This window comes from Macrobrachium nipponense, chromosome 7 (genome assembly GCF_015104395.2).
Source record: "Macrobrachium nipponense isolate FS-2020 chromosome 7, ASM1510439v2, whole genome shotgun sequence".
Taxonomy (NCBI): Eukaryota; Metazoa; Arthropoda; class Malacostraca; order Decapoda; family Palaemonidae; genus Macrobrachium; species Macrobrachium nipponense.
This window is the reverse complement of record NC_061109.1, coordinates 100,402,696-100,424,254: the sequence shown is the minus strand read 5'-3', so window position 1 is coordinate 100,424,254 and position 21,559 is coordinate 100,402,696. Positions and strand designations below refer to the sequence as shown.

The 21,559-nt window shown below is 40.8% G+C and overlaps 1 protein-coding gene across 1 annotated transcript in view; it reads left to right on the top strand.

Annotated features, from left to right (window-relative positions):
• LOC135217786 (vacuolar-sorting protein SNF8-like) overlaps window positions 1-21,559 on the top strand; it is a 106,666-nt gene that overhangs the window by 23,440 nt on the left and 61,667 nt on the right. The window contains exon 3 of the mRNA XM_064253815.1: window positions 18,193-18,340. Coding sequence (XP_064109885.1) covers window positions 18,193-18,340 — 148 coding nt within the window. The remainder of the gene's footprint in view (window positions 1-18,192; window positions 18,341-21,559) is intronic.

The following is a 21,559-nucleotide window of genomic DNA, read 5'->3' as shown; positions in this document are numbered from 1 at the left end:
GAAGTCTAGATGAACAGCAAGTCCTCCAGACGAAAGTAGGCGCCAGGCTACTCCACTTTGCCAAAGTCTGGGCGCAGAAGGGAGCGGACTCCTGGTCCCTCTCTATCCTGAAAAAAGGATACTTGATCCCCTTCAGGGAAAAATCCTCCCTTGACGGACAACTCCAAGGGAGTTAACCGCCAGATACTCGGATCCGGTCCGAAAGCTTGCTATGTTGCAAGCAGTGGAACAGATGATTTCCAAGGAAGCGGTAGAACTGGTTCAAGATCTCCAGTCCCCAGGATTCTACAATCGGCTATTCCTGGTACCGAAAGCATCGGGGGGATGGAGACCAGTTCTAGACGTCAGTGCCCTGAATTTCTTTGTCTTGAAGAAGAAATTTTCAATGGAGACGTCTTCCTCTGTTCTATCTGCTCTTCGTCCAGGGGACTGGATGGTGTCCCTGGACCTTCAGGATGCGTATTTCCATGTGCCAATTCATCCGGCAGCAATGAAATATCTGAGGTTCATGTTCCAAGGGAAAGTGTTCCAGTTCCGAGCGATGTGCTTCGGACTTTCGACTGCCCCTCAAGTCTTTACGGACATCATGAAGAATGTAGCTTATTGGCTACATCTGGAAGGGATCAGGATCTCGTTATATCTGGACGATTGGCTAATAAGAGCCCAATCGGAGAAAAAATGTCTGGAGGACCTTTTAGTGACTCTAAAGTTGACAAAGTCCTTAGGACTTTTAGTAAATCACGAGAAATCCATGCTGACTCCCCAGCAAAGTATTGTCTATCTGGGGATTCAGATGGATTCTCGGGATTTTCTAGCGTATCCTTCGCAGGAAAGGAGAGAACGCTGCTAGAAAAGGTGTCAGTCTTCTTAAGGAAAGAACATTGTTCCGCGAGGGAATGGATGAGCTTGCTGGGGACCCTCTCCTCGATGGAACAGTTCGTTTCCTTAGAAGACTTCACCTACGACCCCTTCAATTTTATCTGAAGGAGAAGTGGGATTGGAAGTCCAACAATCTGGGAGAGACTTTTCCAATCTCGAAACGGATCAAGGAGAATATCCGTTGGTGGTTAGATCCACAGAAACTGAGCAAAGGAATCTCCCTTCGCTTACAGAACCCGCGCCTAGCGTTGTTTGCAGACGCCTCAGATTCAGGGTGGGGAGCGACCCTAGGTTCGCAAGAAGTGTCAGGCATTTGGGAAGGAGAACAAGTGTCCTGGCACATCAACAAGAAAGAGCTAACAGCCATTCATCTAGCTTTGGTTCATTTCGAGGAACAGGTCTCAGGTCTGGGGATTCAGATTCACTCGGACAACACAACAGCCCTCGCTTATATAAAGAAGCAAGGGGGGACGCATTCCTTTTCCCTGTACGAATCAGCAAAGGATCTGCTGATTTGGGCACAGGAAAGGAAGATCTCTCTCCTCACAAGGTTTGTACAGGGAGAAAAAAAATGTCCGGGCAGATCTGTTAAGCAGAAAAGATCAAGTCCTACCCACGGAATGGACTCTCAATCCTCAGATTTGCCAACAACTGTGGCATCTGTGGGGAAGGCCCAATATAGACCTGTTCGCGACCAACAAGAACCACAGATTAGAAAACCTATTGCTCCCGATCTCGGATCCTCAAGCAGTAGCAGTAGACAGCTTTCTGCTAGATTGGACGGGCTTGGACGCGTACGCCTTCCCTCCTTTCAAGATAGTAGGAGAAGTGTTGAGGAAGTTCGCTTGCTCGGAAGGAACAAGAATGACCCTCATCGCTCCCTTTTGGCCGGCTCTCGATTGGTTCACAGAGGTGCTGGAGTGGTTAGTGGATTTTCCAAGATCGCTTCCACTAAGGAACGATCTTCTCAAACAACCCCACTTCGACAGGTTTCACAAAAACCTCCCCGCTCTAAGTCTGACCGCCTTCAGACTGTCGAAGGACTTGTCAGAGCAAGGGGCTTTTCACGAGAAGTGGCGAAGGCTATTGCAAGAGCCAGAAGAGTCTCCACTTCTAAAGTATATCAGTCGAAGTGGGAGTTGTTTAGAAGATGGTGTAGGGAAAGAAAATATCCTCCTCCAGTACCTCTGTAACTGAAATCGCAGATTTTCTCCTATATTTGAGAAAAGACTGTAACCTGGCAGTTTCAACAGTGAAGGGTTACAGAAGTATGCTGGCCTCAGTTTTTCGACATAGAGGAATAGATCTGACAAACAATAAAGATCTTCATGACCTTATAAGGTCTTTTGAGACCACGAAAGAACATGTAATCAAGAAGCCTAGCTGGAACTTGGATGTGGTCCTCAAGTTCCTAATGTCGGAAAAATTCGTACCGTCTCACGCAGCTTCGTTTAGGGACTTAACAAGAAAGTCTTTATTCCTTTTTGCGTTAGCAACAGCCAAGAGAGTGAGCGAGTTGCAAGCTTTGGAAGGTAAAGTGGGGTTTAAGAAAGATTCAGCGATTTGCTCCTTTCAACCATTTTTTTCTAGCGAAAAATGAAAATCCCTCAAAGCCTTGGCCAAGAAGCTTTGAGATAAAAGGAATATCTTCATTAACAGGGAGAGAACTAGAAGGACTTTGTGTCCAGTCAGGGCACTCAAGTTCTACCTGGAGAAGAAGAAGTTGCTGAAAGGTACAGAAGAAAGTCTTTGGTGCTCTGTAAGAGATCCGAAAAGAGCGATTTCTAAGAACGCCCTTACATTCTTCATAAAAGATGTAATAAGGGAAGCTCACCTTAAATGCGAAGAAGAGCATTTCAAGGTTCTCAGAGTGAGAGCTCATGAAGTGAGAGCCATAGCTACGTCGATGGCTTTTCACAAAACATGGTCGCTTCAGGCTCTTATAGAGTCGACATTTTGGAGATGTAATTCGGTGTTCGCCTCGAATTACCTAAGAGATGTTAAAATTTCGTACGAAAAGTGCTTTGCTCTGGGAGCGTATGTTTCGGCGAATTCAGTGCTGGGAGAAGGGGCTGAGGCTAATCCTTCCTATTTAGTTTAAGGCTTAAATTACTGTTTATTGGTGGTTGTTTTTATTGGTTAATTGTCAGAGGGAATAGGGACCCTCTTACAATTCATAGATTGTAACAAGACTAACATGGTCAGGTGATCGGGATTGGCTTCAGTGCTCTTTGTGATTTGTTTAATAACCTTAACTCTGTCATGTAAGAGGGCGAGTCTCCATTGATATGACAAAAGGTCAAGGCTCTACCATGTAAGTGGGTCAGCCCCCATTGGTACGATCCAGTATAGGCTCTGTCGCGTAAGCGGGCTAGCCCCCATTGACACGATCCAAAGAGTTATTCAACCATAGGTTCATTCCTCGTTGAAACTCTTGAGGCAAGCAGACTCATCGACAGTAGTCATGAAGTCTTCAGCCCAATAAGGTAGGAACTATGGATTATGTTATCCAAGAACATAGGTTGTTTTTTCCCTGTTTTTTAATGTATTTAGTTAAGTATTATTTTGTTTTTAGCTGTCTCTTGCCCGCCACCAAGGGTGCCAATCAGCTAAGTATATACTGCTTGGTAATTGTTGTTACTTGTACAAAAATGATATTGTTAAGATACAATAAAGTTTTGTACATACTTACCTGGCAGATATATACGATTAATGGCCCACCCAGCCTCCCCTCAGGAGACAGGTGTAAGAGAAATTATGGCTTAGAAAACGGGAATAGTTCCAGACCCCGCCACCCAGCGGCGGGAATGGTGGATCACCTGACCTACCTGTCGCGTGTGCCGCGAGTTTTGAAATTCTGTCGGGACGACCGAGTCTATAGCTAAGTATATATCTGCCAGGTAAGTATGTACAAAACTTTATTGTATCTTAACAATATCATTTTTGGGTTAGCACATCCAGAGGTAGAGGGTGTGGCTGGCTCAATTGTTGCTTCATCGTCTCTTGGTGGTGCGGGTCTTGCGCAACCGAATGTGGTTGGCTCAGGTATGATGGGACCACGTACATTAGGTGTTGGGTTAGCGCATCCAAGGGGAGCAGGTTCCAGATCATTGAGTGTAGCTTTTACAAGTGGTCAGCCTGTCTCCTTTCCGGTTCTGGTTCAGTTAGACCAGCCTGATAGTGAGTGTTCCTTGGAAGAGGAAGAGCTAGTTCCAGATGTGGGTTTTTCACCTGCTAATGAAAGCGAATATACAAGCAGATGGTGGATTTCATCCATTCTCTTTATCCACAGTCCAAGGCTCCAGAGGAGCCTATTCAACCAAATCAGGTAATGTTTGAGATGCTGTACTCAACCAAGCCTGCAGTTTCTCAAACATCTAGTAAGCTGGTCTGGTTTGACCAAGTTGAGCAGGTCTTGAGAGAGGCGGACACTAGGTTAGGTTCTCTCATCGGGTTGAATAGGCAGGATTCAACCTTGCTTCCTAATCGGAAAGGGTTTTATGGGGTAGCAGGTAACCTTTCTTCCTGTGTCAGAGTTCCTCTCAACAAATCGGTTGAGGCTCTTCTTTCTCAGGTTCCTTTGTTAAATAGGTTGCAGTCACATTGCATGAGGCATGTATTTTGGAGGACACCTTTTTGCAGCCAGAGGCTTTGTCCCACTCTGCGTGGATGTTGTTGGGTTTGATGGGGTTTCTGAAGCAGGATGGGTATTCTTCAGATCTGGTGCTGTTTGACAACCCTCTCACCTCTGTCTCATTGGGCTTGCCATACTTTGGTAATAAGAGGAGGGACTTCTTTGTGAACCATCTGCCTCCGCACCATCTTGATATTCACAAGAGCATTCTGTTGAGGGCGCCCTTTGCGCTCTGCAACAGTTTGTTCAGGGAGGAGGACATTTCTGCTATGGTTAATTTTGTGTCGTCGTCTTTGGCAGTAGAGTCGCAGCAAGCTATGATTCGTGTTGCGGCTCAGGGATCAAGATCCCCTAAAGGTTCCAGGGTGTCATCTCCAAGTAAGCGTTTCAGTTCTAAGTCCCCTGTAAGATCGCTGAAGAAGGTTTGCATCACTTCTAAGGGTTCGGCTTCTGTTCCTTCTTCGAAACCTGCTTCGTCCAAGAAGGGTTTTCGGAGATAGATGTTTCCCTTGCCGGTACCAGTAGGAAGTTGTCATGCTCCTTTTTCAAACATCTGGAAGGAGTGGGGTGCAGAGAGTTGGGTAGTGGATGTGTTGAAGAACGGGTAGAGTCCCTTTTCATTCTCATCCTCCTCTCTCCGACTCCCTGGTTTACCTTCCCAGCTATTCCCTGTCTTTTATCAAAGGGATGGCGTTAGCAGCGGAGATTCAATTCTTGTTGGAGAAGGGAGCAATAGAGCTTGCTCCTTCCTCTCTGAGATACAGACGGATCTTCGTTACCGCGAAAGTGGGAGGGTCTTGGAGACCCATTATAGATCTTTCAAGTCTCAACCGACTGGTAGTGTCGACGAAGTTTCACATGGAAACCTCGCAGTCAGTGCTACGGTCAGTTTGGAGAGATGATTGGATGGTTTGTGTGGACCTCAAGGATGCATATCTCCAGGTTCTGATTCATCAGGAGCCTCAGAGGTTCCTTCGTTTCTTGAGTATCCGGAACATTCCAGTTCATGGTCTTCTGTTACGGACTGGCCATAGCACCTCAGGTATTCACGAGGGTAATGTCTCGTGTTTCTGGGATAATGCATCGTCAGGGTTTCGCATTAGGAAATACCTCGAGGTTGATCCAAGCATCATCCGAAGAAGAGGTAATACAGGCGAGGGATTTCTTACTAGACTTATGTCAAACCTTAGGGATTCGGGTCAATTTCGACAAAAGCTCTCTGATTCCAACTCAGGTGAAGACCTATTTGGGGATGGAAATTCAGATGCATCATTTGAAGGTTTTCCTGACACAGGAACGAGTTTTTGCAGTCCTGCAACAACTAGAAATATTCATGTTGGACAGAGCTCAATCAGTGAGTGTGTGGAAGAGCTTGCTAGGAAGAATGTCCTCCCTCTTCCTTCCAGTTCCAGGGTCTTGTCTCCGGATGCATTCTCTGCAGGTGTGTCTTAGGAATTGCTGGGACTTTCGGGAAGAGAACGCAGTGGTAGTCTTGGATGATTCTTTCCTGAAGGATATTCAGTGGAGGTCAGAAGAACATCATCTGACTGGTGGCCTAAGATTGGACTACCCTCTCCCAGACGTTCATCTGTATACAGATGCCTCAGATCGGGGTTGGGGTGCAACCCTGGAGGAATCTCAGGCTAGTGGTCTTTGGAGTGATCTGAATCGAGAGGAGTCCATAAATTTTTGAGAGTTGAGAGCAGTGGAAGAGGCTCTAAGTTGTTTTTCGGAACAGGTAAGAGACAAGATGGTAGCTCTTTTTTCTGACAACGTCACAGCGGTGTTGTACCTAAAGAAGAACAGAGGAACGAGATCTGCAGTGCTAAACAATGTACCTCAGAGAGTTCCTCGTTGGTGCAAGGACCGCAGGGTTTCCCTTATCCCTCAATTCGTGTTGGGGAAACTCAATGTCCTGGCAGACACATTGAGTTCACAGGGACGAATTGACTCTGGTACAGGAAGAGGTACAACATCTGTTAAGGAGGTGGCCAGCAACTGGATCTCTTTGCCACAAGACTGAACTTCCACCTTCTGGTATACTTTTCCCCAGTAGCGGACCCCATGTCGTGCAGGATGGATGCAATGCTGCACTCTTGGGATAATTTTCAGGTATGCCTTCCCTCCTTTCGATCTAATATATCAAGTACTGGTCAAACACAGGAACAGTACCAACACGCAGATTACCTTGATAGCTCCTTTCTGGCCCCAAAGACCTTGGTTTTCAGATCTTCTGGAAATGTTGACAGAAGCTCCAGTACTCCTTCCAGAAGGAAATATCTTCTCAGACAGCTGAACTTCCATTACTTCCATTGGAACCTCCGTGTGCTGAAGCTAGCTGCTTGGAGACTGTCCAGCAAGCAGCACGTCATTCAGGACTCTCTAAGGCAGTGGCTTGCCAACTGTCTTTCTGTCTGAGAAGATCAACGAGGAAACTTTATCAGGCTAGGTGGTCTATATACTGTAGCTGGTGCTGAAAGGAGGGGCATAGCATTTCTCGTCTGATGATTGCTAAAGTGGCAGATTTCCTCTTATTCTTGAGGAAGGAAAACAACTTATCGTATTCAACGATTGCTGGTTACAGGTCGGTGCTCAGTAGCACTTTCAGATTTCACCTACCATAACTTGCGACCAGTAGGATTTTACATGATCTTTTAAGATCCTTTAGGATAGAATGACCGGTTATTCCACTTTGGTCCCTCTTTGGGATTTAGCAACTGTGTTAAAACTGTTAAGCTTGTCGGCTTTCAAACCTTTAGAAGCGTTGTCGTTAAGAGAGTTAACTAAGAAGGTGTTATTTTTAGTCGCTCTCACAATGCCAAAGAGGATAAGGGAGATTCAAGCAATGGCAAGGACGGTATCTTTTTCGGGGCAGGATATATTTTTTCTCATATTTGCCAGAATTTATGGCAAAGTTGGAGTCGGTATTGAATCCCTTTCTGAGAGCATTTAAAGTTTCATCATTAGAGGATTTCGTAGGAGGCGACAATTTGGAAACATGGCTGTGTCCAGTGAGAGCTCTCAAATTCTATTTGTCCTGCACGGGAAAACTCTTACCTCATCCTAGGACATTATTTGTTTCTCCTAGGAATCCATCTCACCCAATTTCCAAGAATGCTATCAGATTCATTTTGCGGGAAGTTATCACTAAGGCGTCGAATGGTTCATCCTTTTCAGAGCATTCTAGTTGTTCTTCATGTCCAAGAGCACACAGTATCAGGGGGATGGCTGCTTCTTTAGCTTTCATAAGGAATTTTTTTGGTGTTGGCGGGCTACTTGGAAGTCAGTGTCAGTTTACACATCTTTTCATGAGGGACATCCAGTTTTCTTCAGAGAAGGGTTATTTGTTAGGTCCCTTTGTTTTAGCCAACACAATTTTATAATTATTCTCATATCATTAGGGTGTAGGGGTTCAGGTAGTTAGTGGTAGCTTAAGGTCCTTTACAGTCTCTGTAGCTTAGAATTCATTTTGAGTGTTCTCTTACGTTCTGGAAGCTATGCAGATCCCAATCGTCAGGTGGGAACAGCTTCAACCTGTTGGCAGTCTTCTACGATAGTGAACAGCTGAAAACTAGAAGGACCTGCTCAGTCAACTTCTCCTCCAAACGTGAGAGGCTAGATAGCCACATGGGAGGCTTCACTTTCTCCCCCATACATGAGAGGTATGGAATACCACAAGGGAGGCAATTATGACTGAGACGAGACCTTAGATATGAGACTGACGTTGAGGTACTCTCTCCGCAAGCATCCTCACTTACCGAGTCTGACAACTAGGTGAGGTGACATACTTTTAGGCATAGTGGGTTGATATTCAGTTACCTGCTTATGTTCCATATTCAGGTCGGGCTGAATTAGATTGATCCCACCTCCAATTAAGTGTTGTTAATCAAGCTAATCCAGGTGCTCATGGAGTGTATTGCAATATGAAGTTTTCATAATAAAACTAATATTGTAATACCGAACCTGAACACCTGAATGATTCCCACCCCCTCCCCTCTTCAATATTGATAGTGAATGACTTGATTGAGGAGGTAGGCCTCTGGTGGCCGGTATTTGCAGCAGCGTTGCCTACAGTACCACGGGTAACTCAGTGGACGAATTTTACCTGCAGCGTTGGTAGTTCTGACAGTTAAATACCCACTGTGGGAAAAATTTGTGGGGATGTAGTTGGGGCTGGTCAATGACTAGGGCTAATTCAGGTGTTCAGGCAAGTATTATAATATTAGTTTTATTATGAAAACTTCATTTCTACTTTCGACTGCAGCTTGAATTTCCAAATTCGCTGTTAAAACTTCCTTCAGTGTCTGGTAGGTGAATAGAATCCCCCCACTCACTGGGGGGAAGAGAAATAACTACTACATGAAAATACCTTAATTTTGTTTCTACCGTCCTGGAACTAATATGTTGTAGGAGAGCATCTTGTTTTTCCATTGAATTCGATCTTATTACTTTACTGGGGTAAAGTATTTGTCGTGGTTTAATTACATTTTTTATTAATTGTTTAAGTCTTGGGTAATTAGTGTTTTGGCTGGCTTTTATCTCATCGAGAATTGCCAGTCGGTAGTTCCGTAATCAGTTTGTCGACGTTTGTTTTGCTTTGCTTAACTTTAAAAAATTATCTATTTCTTTAACTCATTATTATGTCAGATTCAAGATGCACATACTATTTGTGCTTCTTGCAGAGGAGATCTAAAGAGGTAAGCACAGAAGTGTCTGTTGTTAACTTTCCAATTTCAGATATTTCATGTATCACGAGTCCTCCTGCTTCTCCTTCACCTGAATCATGATCATTGGAGTCCGACCACTTTGCCAGCCTGGATAACAGGATTGATAAAAAATTTGGGTTGATGGTAAGTACTGTGACCCAGCTGGGTGAATCAGTGAAATTCTTAATGTATAAGTGAACAAAAGTGAAAATGGTAATTGTGGAGGAGGTGACTGCCTGGCCCACCAACACTTCTAGGCAAAGGTCACTGCCAAACTCTTCTAAATCATTGAGGAGGTATACTGGAGGCCCAAGGGAGGTTAGCGTGGTCTGCCCATGGGTAGTTGCCCCCTCAGTTGAACCTGTGCATTCCCAGGTTGCAACAAAGGCTTTGAGAGATGTCTAATGTTCGCCGTCTCTCATCAAGCCCAGGAACGCTCAGTCCGGATTCAGGCACCACTGGTATTATTCGAGGGAACCACGCCCATTGAAGAGACACCCCTCTTCAATGGAGCACTCTCCTCTGCGTCAAAAAGGCATAAGGAACCTGAGAGTAACCCTCAGCCTTTCTGCAGTCTTTGGGACAGTCCTGAAAGGCTGTCTTCCGATCAAGATTATCGGGATTGTCAATTTTTTGCGCCTTAACGACAAATGTCGGTATTGAGGTGCCCATTAGCGTCATCTTCCCACTACTCACATGAGTGCCCATTGGTGCCATCTTCATACTACTCAGATGAGTACCCATTGGCGCCATCTTCACACTAATCACACAAGCGCCGAGTAGCACCCGAGCACCCATTGGCGCCATCTTCCCGCTACTTAAGAGAGTGCCCAGGAGCGCCTTTGCACCCTGAAACGCCCATTGGCGCCAATTTTCTGCTTCTCACGAGAGCACCCAGGAGCGCCTTCGTTCCTATTGGTGGCACCCTTGTACCCTGAAGTGCCTATGCGCCTTGCTTCTGGGCACCCAATGAAAGACATTCCTTTTTCAGGTACCTTCAATGATGGATGAGGAGGTGGACCCTTCTTTGGATCCAGTCTAGCAACAACTGAAGAGGATTAGAGTTTTACCAAAGATCCTCCTCTAACAAAGAAGACATCAGAACAGACAACAATGATGCAACCTTCTGCAGACAAAGAGGAAGTAGCACTGAATAAGCCTAACACGGCGTATTCAACTCTTCTAACAAATTATTTGGAGGCATATCCGGATTTCTTCTCTCATAGTCAGCAACAAAATCCTTAGAAGATGTAGATGTCAGGCTTACTGACAAGAGGATACAAGGAAGATCCTCTTTTTGTATTCCTCAGCTCCTTGATAAGAGTATAGCACAAGGAAAATCCTCCTCTTGTATTCCTCAGCTTCTTGACATGAGGATTAAGGAAAATCATCCATTTGTATTCCTCAGCTTTCTGACAAGAGGATACAAGGAAAATCATCTTTTTGTGTTCATCAGTTTGCTTACAAGAGGGTTTAAGAAAAATCCTTCTTTTCTATTCCTTAGTTTCTGAAATGAGTATCCAAGGCAAATTCCTCTTTTGTATTCCTCATCTTTCTGACAAGATGATACAAGGAAAATCCTCCTTTTGTATTCCTCAAATTCCTGACAAGAGGATGGAAGGAAAATCCTTTTGTATTCCTCATTTTGCTGAAAAGAGGATACAAGGAAAATCATCCTTTTGTATTTCTCCGTCTCAGCTTTCCAGGTGGCAGTACCAATCTGATAGATTTGGCATGTAGGTCTACTTTTAATTCGCCCAAGGTGATGCTTACTGGTACAGAAACTGATCACTTTCTAAAGAACATCTTCAATACTCTTGAAGTTCTTAGTTTTATTGATTAGTTGATCAGAGCTTTAGGAAAGAAAGTAAGAGGCTTCTCTCCTTTAGCTGAAAAGGCATCTAATGACTGATTAAAAGTCATTTATTGTTCTGACAGAGCTATAACAGACACTTCCCATGATTTGGCTTCCTTGTTTGCCATGGGAATTTCACCTCTAAGAATATAGCTTCTAATCAAAGGTCAGCTCCGTTTTTCTCGCCTTTGGATAGGCAGCACACTGTTTCCATAGGAGGTAGCGAATGAGATTACTTTAGAATTGCAGAAATAACCACACAAAACCTGCTAAGCCCAATCTACAAGACAGCATAGGGATTGGTCAACTTTTTCAAATGAGTCAACCTCGCCATTGGAAAGATCACCTTTTCAAGGAAGGAGACAGGGACAACAGGCAAGGGCGAGAGGTAATGTGCGTTTTCTTTTCGCAAGCAGTCAAAAACTAAGGAGGAACTCTGCTTCAAAGACCGTAACAAAGAAGTTAAAAATGCAGTCCCCCATGTACCCGTGGAAGCAAGACTCCAGCACTTTTGGAAGAACTGCAGAGAAAGAGGACCAAAACCTTGGATAGTTTAGGTTTTAAAGATAGGCTACTTGATTCAATTCACAGAGAATAAACCTCTGGTGGACACTCTGATCGCATTGACAGCTTACTCCCAAGGATCGGGAAAAATTTGTTGGCCCTTGCAGAAGTAATGATATCATAAGTAAATAAAGGAATAAAGGGTCAATACAAAAAGAATACAACAAATATCATTTATAATTACTATATGAACTAGCATTTCAAATATTCAGATATGCATGTATGTATTTTAATGTAACACAAATGTATACTTTTACCTTCTAAATGAGATAAATTTATTTTAAAAAGTAGTTTTCATATTAGTCTCAAAACAAATGTGATTCTTAATATAAAAGAATAAAACAAATATTTACAAATAACCAATTGCTCAAATTATTGGTAGAATTCAAAGTAGTAATCAAATTCAGTAATTGAGTACAATACCTGCTAATTGACTCAAGTGGCCTGTGCTAAAGCCCAACCAGCAATCTGGAGGCTATTACCTAATGTTCACAATTGAGTGACACCAGGAAAATGCCTCCATACGCCAAGGCCATGCAAGCCCACTCTGCAACGTACCAAAGTACCACCGAGGCAAAAACCCAGTAGTAGTTAATACTTGACTGACGAGAACATACCTGCCTATGACCTCCTGGAGCCAAACAATAACACCATCCTCTCCTGACTAACTTTCTACCTCCACACTTTCAGTTTCTGCAAGGAAAGTTGTGAGTATCGCAGGCACAGTAACAAACAAAATATCTTAGCTAAATTACAAATGTTTGGCCCAAAAAGAAGCTATTAACATTCATAAATTACTTTTAAAAGTAATTATATTACCGTCCCCTGTAAATAAATAAATGCAAATGTTTTGGGATGAAAGAGTGATATAATATTTGAGAATTACTTTAAGGTAATCGTTTACCATCAGCTTTGAGGATAGCCTATGTCTGGTGAACAATCACAAGTGCAAAGAATTGCCCAATTTGACTGCCATTACTTTCAAGATCTACTTTTAAGACAATTTTTAACCTGAGGCTTGCACGTAGTTGAAGCCCAGTAAGCAAATCATAAAGGCCAAATTTTTGGCCTAAAGGGATACTGTAACACTTGAGAATTACTCAAGTTAAATATTTACAGGTGTCTCGCTAATAGCCTATGGCCGATAAACAAATCCTAAAAATCAAAGTTTGGCCTAAAAAAATTATGTATCAGCAAGATCACTTAAGGCAATTGTTAACCGACGACTTACATGTAGCCTAAGCCGATAAGAAAAAAAATATATGCGTAGGTATTTGGTGTGCTTGAATAATGACACATTCGTGAACTATTTATAAGGCAATTATTTTTCCCAGAGACTGCAAATATCCAGATTGATAATCTGAATAAAATAATCAAAGTCAGGATTCATCCTGCTCGAAGGCTATGAATGCATTCCCAACCCTCAAGCATTGGTGACAGATGCCTTCCTATTGGACTGGTTCAACCTAGATGTTGACATCGTTTCCCCATTCAACTTGATAAGAAAGTGCTGAACAAGCTCCAATCTCATCATAATGTCAGCATGACCAGTACCTCCATATTGGCTGCAAAAATGAATGGTTTCCTGACCTACTAGCCCTATTTGTCGACTACCCAAGGCTACTGCCCACCACGCCAGAGCTGCTCAGAGAGCCCCATTTCTGGAGGTTTCACCAAAACCTGTCCACTCTGGGCCTGAAATTTTTTGCTGTCATCAAACTCCTTCATTTTAAGGGTTCTTTTCACTAGCTGCGTCTCAAGTGATTGGAAGACGCAGACGACAATCTTCCAACAAAGATTATCAGACGAAGTGGTCAATCTTTAGATTGTGGTGTAGAAGAAATGACATCTTTTCTTCTAAAACAACTCTAACACAAATAAGAGGTTTCCTCCTAAATCTGAGAGGGGTCGGTAGTCATTAACAATTAAGGACTATAGATCTATGCTGAGTTCTGTTTTTTGCCACAGAGGCCTGGATATTTTTCAAAGTAGGACATCTCAGACCTCATTAGATCTTTTAAATGCAGTTTGAGTGGCTTTCAGGACCACAATTTGAACCTCTGCACTTGGCATCTATAAGATCTTAACCAAGAAAACCCAGTTTCTCTTTGCTCTTGTGACAGCAAAGAGGATTAGGGAAATTCACGCCTTAGATAAAAGGGTGGGTTTTTTCCGCAAGTAGATGTGGTGTGTTCTCTCATGTTAGGCTTCCTAGCAAAACTGAGTTGTCTATCTGACTGTATGTGCAGAAGAGAATGAAAGAGCTCTGTCCTGTGAAACTCCTAAGGTATTACCTCCTCAGGACTGAGAAGATTGGGACCTATGAGCAACTTGGGTGCTCAGTCAAGAATCCCTTGGGACCTCTTATCAAAGAACGCTATCTTGTTGTTTATTAGAGACCCTATTGATGAAGCACATTTACAAGTGGGGATGAACAGTACCCTAATTTGAAAGTCAAGGCTCATGAGGTAAGAGCAGTAGCTACCTCTTTAGCCATTAAGCATAACTTGCCTGTGGTCAATACCTTGCAAACAGCTTAATGGAGATGTAAGTCTGTTTTTGCAATGCACTATTTAAAAAATCGAAACGGTGTATGACAGTTGTATAACACTGGGACCTTTGTTAGTAGCAGGTTCTATTGTAAGGGAGGATGTGTGAAGACACACTTGATCATCCTAATTATACAACTGAGTAACCTTGGGTTATTTTGGGACTGTACTTATTTTTTTTTTTTTTAAATAAGGGGATGGTATTATGTTGGGTGAATAAGATTTTAAACCTTTAATTGGTATCAACTTCCTCAGTCAATGGTACTTTCCTCAGCTGGGAAGTTTTCTGTGTTTGTAGAGGTGTTTCACAGCCACACCGTTACACCTCTAAGGGTTGAGAAGATTGCTTATTAGAGGCAATACCTACTTGAAGCAGCTCTCTCCCCAGGCAAAGAACAATTAAAGTTTAGTGAGACTTTTATGAAAAGGGATTCTTTTTATATATGTAATGTGAACAGGTCCATGAATCCCCTCAACCTATCAATGTGGGATTCAGCTATATAATTACTGGGTAAGTTACATTAGTAAAAATTATATTTTTATAATAAAATGAAGTTTTTATTAGTACTTAGCCAGTATTTATAATAGAGCCCACCCTCCTTCCCTCACATGGCCACTATCTTATGGACTAGAGGGCAAACAAAATTGAGGTATTTTCATGTAGTTGTTCCTCTTCCCCCCAGTGAGCAGGGGGAGCCTATTCACCCACTGGACACTGAAGGGAGTTTTAACCGCAAATTTGAAAATTCAAGTTGCCATCTATGTAATTACTGGGTAAGTACTAATAAAACTTTCTTTTATTATAAAAATATATTGATTAAAAATCTGTCATATTAACAGAGATGTAGTAACAAAGATAGAGGTGGTATTGACATGTAGTAAGAGGGTTTGTGAAAATGTTGGTCATATGTGGAAGTAGGAGGATGAAGACTTAAAGGAAGACTTGGGGAAGGGCGATCAGTTAGGACTCAGACTTAATGTCAGTTAAGGCAGAAGGGGCACAGGACAGTGAAGAATGGAGAGAATTCTTGTCAAACTCCACAGAGGGGAAAGCTGACATAAAAATATTTGTTTGGTAATGATTTGAATTTCAAAATATCAGGCTCAAGTAGGGGAATAGTGTGCATATATGCTTTGTAAAGTTTGTTTGTTTAAAATCTTATTGTAGTTTACCCAAATTTAACACGTTTCCAGCGATGGGACCCACCAGTGGGTCACACTGTTCTCTCATTTGCTGCAATGTGACCCACCGGTGGGTCCCAGTAGAACAAAATTATTTTTTTTTATTTATAAAAAAAAACTTAAACTTTTAATTGCAATTATTATTTTAGTAGATCAGTATTGCTATCAAAGGGTTGAATTATACAAAAAAAATAGAAAACAAAGTTTTATTGAAATAATTGCAAAGAAAATTTGTCTGACATTCAGTATATAAGAAAATTAGTTTTCAATTCCATTTGCTAATGAAAAATCATATCACTAGTTATGTTTGAGATTGAAACATGATAAACATAGACATGGAGTGCCATCACATGAGTCACAATATGTGGAAACCTTTCTTGACTTGATTTTGGCCACTTTGGATCCTTCATTTGCTGCTAACATTTCGTAGCAGCCTCTGCATCGTTTCCTTGTTTTTCTTTTCTGTCCTTCTGCTTCTTTGAGACAATGTGAAGATTTTCCTGAAATAATCATACTTGATTTTCCTGGTTTGTTTTTTTCCTTCATGATACCACTAGTATAGTATAAGACAATAGATTCCTTGAATGCACGTAATGACATTTTCTTGACAGCAAAGTACTTATTGTAAAGTACCCAAGCGTTCACTATAGAAGTACCAGCAATAAATTCTAATGCTACTTTTCTGTACCATTTTCTTGACTTCTTCAGAGGTGAATAATATGATGACATTTGATCTGATAAATCAACTCCTTTCTTGCACTTATTATAGTCTAACACGCTTTGAGGTTTCTTGATAGGTAAACCAGTCCTTGTGACTTTGTCTGTGTTGTTTAGAGTAGCATCATGTTCTGGAACTGTTGATAGAGTCACAACATATCTTTTATCTTTCCAATTGAATACTTTCACTCCATTCTTATTTTCTAAGGCTTTAATTTCACCTCTCTTTAGTTTTGCTTTTGTAACTGACTTTGGAAGATACTTTCTATTGACTCTTACTGTGCCACATAGGTAAGTCTTCCGCTGAAGAAGATACTCTCCTTAGAAACTGGAGATATAGTAATTATCTGCAAACAAAGTCACTCCCATATCCATATGATTTGCAAGGAGTCTTACTACAAGAGATTCAGTCTTACTTAGAGGTGGAGTAGCTACTCCTACACCAGTATATAACTCCATGTTTAGAGTGTATCCATCAGGAGTGCAAAGTTTGAACAGTTTGCATCCATACTTATGGCTCTTTCCAGGGATGTACTGTCTGAAAATGACACGGCCTCTGAAAGGCACCATACTCTCATCAATTATAACATCAGATCCTGATTTATAGATTGATTGATACTGCACCAAAATCATATCTAGTAATTTTCTTATTTTCCAATCTCTTCCCACATTAGGTTCTTCATTGTTGCAAAAATGTAACATTTGCAAGAGCAAGAGGAAGCGGTCTCTACTCATTGTTTTTGGAACAATTTCGTTTTTATAAAGGATGCTTTTGGACCAATATAATTGGATCTCAGGGAATGGAACCAATCCCATGTAAATGATAAGTCCAATAAACTTTTCAATTTCTTCGTTATTTGTAGGAACCCACTGCTGTAATTTCGATCTTCTTGTTACAGTAACCGAAGAAATTTTCTGCTCAGCATATCGATTGGTTTCTTGAACAATTAGATTTATGATATCATCAGTAATTATTTGTTTGTAAACATCAGTAGGCCAAATTTGGTTATCTGTAGACGATGGATGCACAGTTACACAAAGTTCTTCTTTCCCAGTAAATCCATGCTGTCGAACTTTCTTAGTCACTTTTATCCACTCGGCATTTGGTGGACTTGTGTCTTCATTCAAAATTTCTTCCTCATTTTCTTCCTCATTTTCTTGCTCTTCTTCAGTGATTTGATTTTCAGAATCATCATGGAGAGACTCTTCACTTGATGAACTGCTTCCTGTTTCTGAATGAATATATTCATCATCAGAAGTGTCTTCTTCAGAAGACAGTTCTTCTTCAGAATTGGAGCTTTCATTTCTATCAGATTTTTTTTTACTTCCATAAAAGTTGGAAGCCAACATTGTAACACCTGCAAAGATGATATGCTGTGTAAAGTTTTGATACTAAGGTAAAACAATATATAAAATTACTGATTGATTTATAGAAATTTAGATAAGATTCAAAACTATGGGTCATATTAGGTCATTCACTGCCTAAGAAAAAAAAGACAGAAAAGGAAACCCTTACCAAACCCTCAAATATATAAATTACATATAAATAAAAAAAAGACAGAAAAGGAAACCCTAACCAAACCCTCAAATACAAAAATTATATATAAATATTTATTACATGATAGCAGGTCTCATAGATACAGAGTGGTTAGCTACAATTAAAAAAAAAAAATCAAGTGGGACCCACCGGTGGGTCCCATCGCACTGCAGTAATAAAATCTTCATTCAGATGCGATGGGACACACTGGTGGGTCACGGTTTTTCTTACCTCAACAAAGTCTATCTTGTGAGAGACAAGCATGAACAACCTCTCCCCTTGTTGTCTCCTTTGGTACTGACGATAGAGCAGTTTTACTACTGTCGCAGTACCCGCATTCCAGCCATTATGGCTGTCGCAGGAAACGTGTTAACTGTTAATAATTTTTTATGCTTTGTAAAGTTTTTTTTTATTCTTATTGTAGTTTACCCGAATTAAACTGTTAATAATTTTTTATGTACATAACTAGTAAAGAATAAAGCATGGCAAACAATAATGGTGAATACTGATTCGTTAAAACTTATTTGGGTTTCTTTTAGGTACTATATGAGTCTTGTATTTACTTTCAGATGACTCTCCAAATGGAAAAGTTCCGTGAAAATTTGGAAGAATTTGCTGCCAAGCACAAGAATGAAATAAGAAAAAATCCACAATTCCGCAAACAGTTTCAAGAAATGTGTGCATCTATTGGTGTAGATCCATTAGCTTCTGGTAAAGGTGAGTGAAATTACCATTTGGAAAATTTTGATAACTTTAAAAGGTATGACATACAGTAGTACCTCGAGATACGAAATTAATCCGTTCCGAGGCGCCTTTCGTATCATGAGGTTTTCGTATCTTGGACCACATTTTACATGTAAAATGGCTAATCCGTTCCAAGCCCTCCAAAAACACCCCAGTAAATTTCATAATAAAGCTAAATTGACCTATAAACAATGAAATACTACAAAAATTTGGACCATTCAATACTTAACTTAATAATGTAATGCTAATTACCTGTAAATAAAGTGTATTAGTGTACATGGTATACAAGAAATACTGTACGTATGTAGTAAAATGTGGAAGCTTACCTTTCGAGTGAGGCTACGTACATACGTAACTATCCAAGGAAGATTGCTTCTGCCTACTTTTCACAATGTTCCTGTGTGAGCCTTTTCGGGGGGTGTCTTCTACAAATGATTGCTGCCGTTTTTTTTTCTTTTGTACATATGTACGTACGTACACTTTAAAAAATATACGTACACAATGTTCCTGTGTAAGCCTTTTTGGGGGGGTGTCTTCTACAAATGATTGCACTTTATGAAAAGCCGCTTTAATTTCTGCCGTTTTTTTTTTTTTTTCTTTCTTTTCTTTTCTTTTTTTGATTTTTAACTTTTTTTTTTTTTTTTTTTTTTTTTTTTACTTTACATAGGTTTTTTTTTTTTTTTTTTTTTTTTTATACAGAATTTCAACTTTCTGTTTTTTATCACTTGGTTCTTTTATTGCACCTCATGACTCTGTTGGCCCTGGTGTCCATCAAAACCCTGTTCAACCAAATGCTCTCTCTGCAACTGATTGGGGTACTGAATGTTCGGCTGCTGACCTTCAACATAAACTGAAGTGCCTTGATTATACGTACTGGTATGCATGTTGTAAATGGTTGGTCTACACCCTCTGTTCAGCAGGGAGTGGATATTCTACCAACCTTGCAAAGTTTCCAGTTATCCCATGAGAGAGACCTTGATCACTTATCCCATGTGGGAGATCTTGGTCACTTTTTTTATTTTTAAATAACGTACACATTGACGATCCCGAAAACAAATACCGCGTGCGTACTATAACAATGCTGGTACCGAGTGGCCGAAGCACGCCACCACGTGTACATATTAGATGCATGATGGGGGCACGCTGGCCAATAGGAGAGAAGGATTTCATGGCCGCGACTAGCATCAGGAACCAATGGGAGAGCAGGAGGATGGTGGCGAGTCTACTAGTACTAAGATGGCGGCGCGATTTTCAAAATTGTTATCCAGGCGAATCTCGGACTTTCAGAAACCTTTCGTATCTTGAAAACTTTTCATATGTAGAACCGTTAAATTTTTCGTATTGGCTTTCGTATCTCGAGTTTTTTGTAAGTTGAGCCTTACGTATCTCGAGTTTTTTGTAAGTTGAGCCTTTCGTATCTCGAGGTACTACTGTATTTTATTGTACGAATCACTCAGATTTTTTATGGTGACCATGGAAGTTGATATTGATAGTTTGCAAGATAGTTTTGTGAATTTTTTTTTTTACTGTAGTGTAGCTGTTAGTCAAAGATTAGTGAACAACTATGTGATGTTATGCTTGTTGAGAAAGTGTGTTCTTTAATTGTTTCACATGCAAACCAATAAATCAATAAATGATACTTTACGATAGGCTTGCTTGCAGTAGCTGTTGTCTCTAGCCATGGTGTAAAAGATGAGTTTCCCCTGCCATCTCTCTGAATTTGTATCGTGGTCACTAAGTACCTTTCGTTAATGGAAAGTGGTCAGTCTTTATGTTTGGTAATTTGAGTCACACATGTGGCCATATTTCCTAAGAATTTTTTTCTATTACCTTCATCACAATTGTGGTCTTATTTTTCTGAAAATTTTCCTATTACCTTCATCACCATTTTTGAATAATTTATTCTTCTTTGGGTATATGTAATCCCTTCTTACTGATTATTTGGTGATGGTAATGACCCATGATTTACCAGTTTGCTCTTCTTGTGTTCATGTTTGTGTTTATTCACCAGCCCAAGCACTGATTTTGAGTGCTTTACCTGTGGACAGACCTTTAAGTACCCATATGTATTGTTCCCAAGGACCCTACTCCATTGGAACCACACTAAATAAGAGTTGGAGAGACCCTTATACAGAATCATTGAACTTTTGTGATCACAGTGGCCTTGGGAAGGCTTTTTATTGGCAAGGTCATGCAACCCCTAATTACTAACCCTGTATTATTCTTCACAAACCAATTGGGACTTCATCTCGACAACTTTCATTTTTAGTTGGATATAATGATTTGCCTTTTTCACTTTACTACCCTTCGAGCTTCTGTAACAGCCACAGTATTCTTTAGCATAAGAAGGCAGTTGATCCCTGTTTATTATATTCATGTCATGACAAATACATCCAAGATTCTCACATATCACAGGAACATTCCATTTATTTTCCAGCTTTTTTAACAACAGCTTCTGCTCAAGGGTTAAGAGCCCCCTTACTTTTTAACAAGCCATATTACTAGTCCTCTTTATTGTACCTTTTCTACCAGACATTTACCTCAAGATAACCACAGGCACTGTATTAGAAACAAAATTGAGTGCCACAAGATGATGATTTCAGTATGTGAATAAGATGAAGCTGTCAGCCTGCATTGTCTGTTTTTTGGTTCTTATGCTAGTTGTACAAATGTGAAAGCAGGTTCCCCTTAGGCTTACAATAAACTACAGTCTATTAATTCAGCATATTTTTGCATTTTTCAACTTGGTAGTATTTAAGATCTGATGTATAATTTAAAATGTGTTTGCAAATGTAAGGTTTTACTGTACTACCTACTGAGCTGTACCCCCTTTACATTGGGAATTACAGATTCCCCTAATCCTTTTGTAGAGTTTTGTGCTCAAACAAATACTAAGCTCTGGCACAGGGTTGTATCAGCCTCTGCATCTTTAAAGCTCAGCTGTATAGGATGGTATGGTAGCCTTCATTGCTCCTCTCACATTGACTAGAAAGCTGACATTTCTGGGTAATGAATATTTTGCTTTCAGCCATTGCATTTATATCCTCAAGACACACCATGACTGAGTTGATGCTCTTCCACCTAATAAATGAGACTTTTGTTATAAGACAAATGTTTGTATAATACTCTATTGGAACAAATTGGAACTTTTATTTTAAAGGAAGTTGCATTTTTCTTAAATATACACTATAG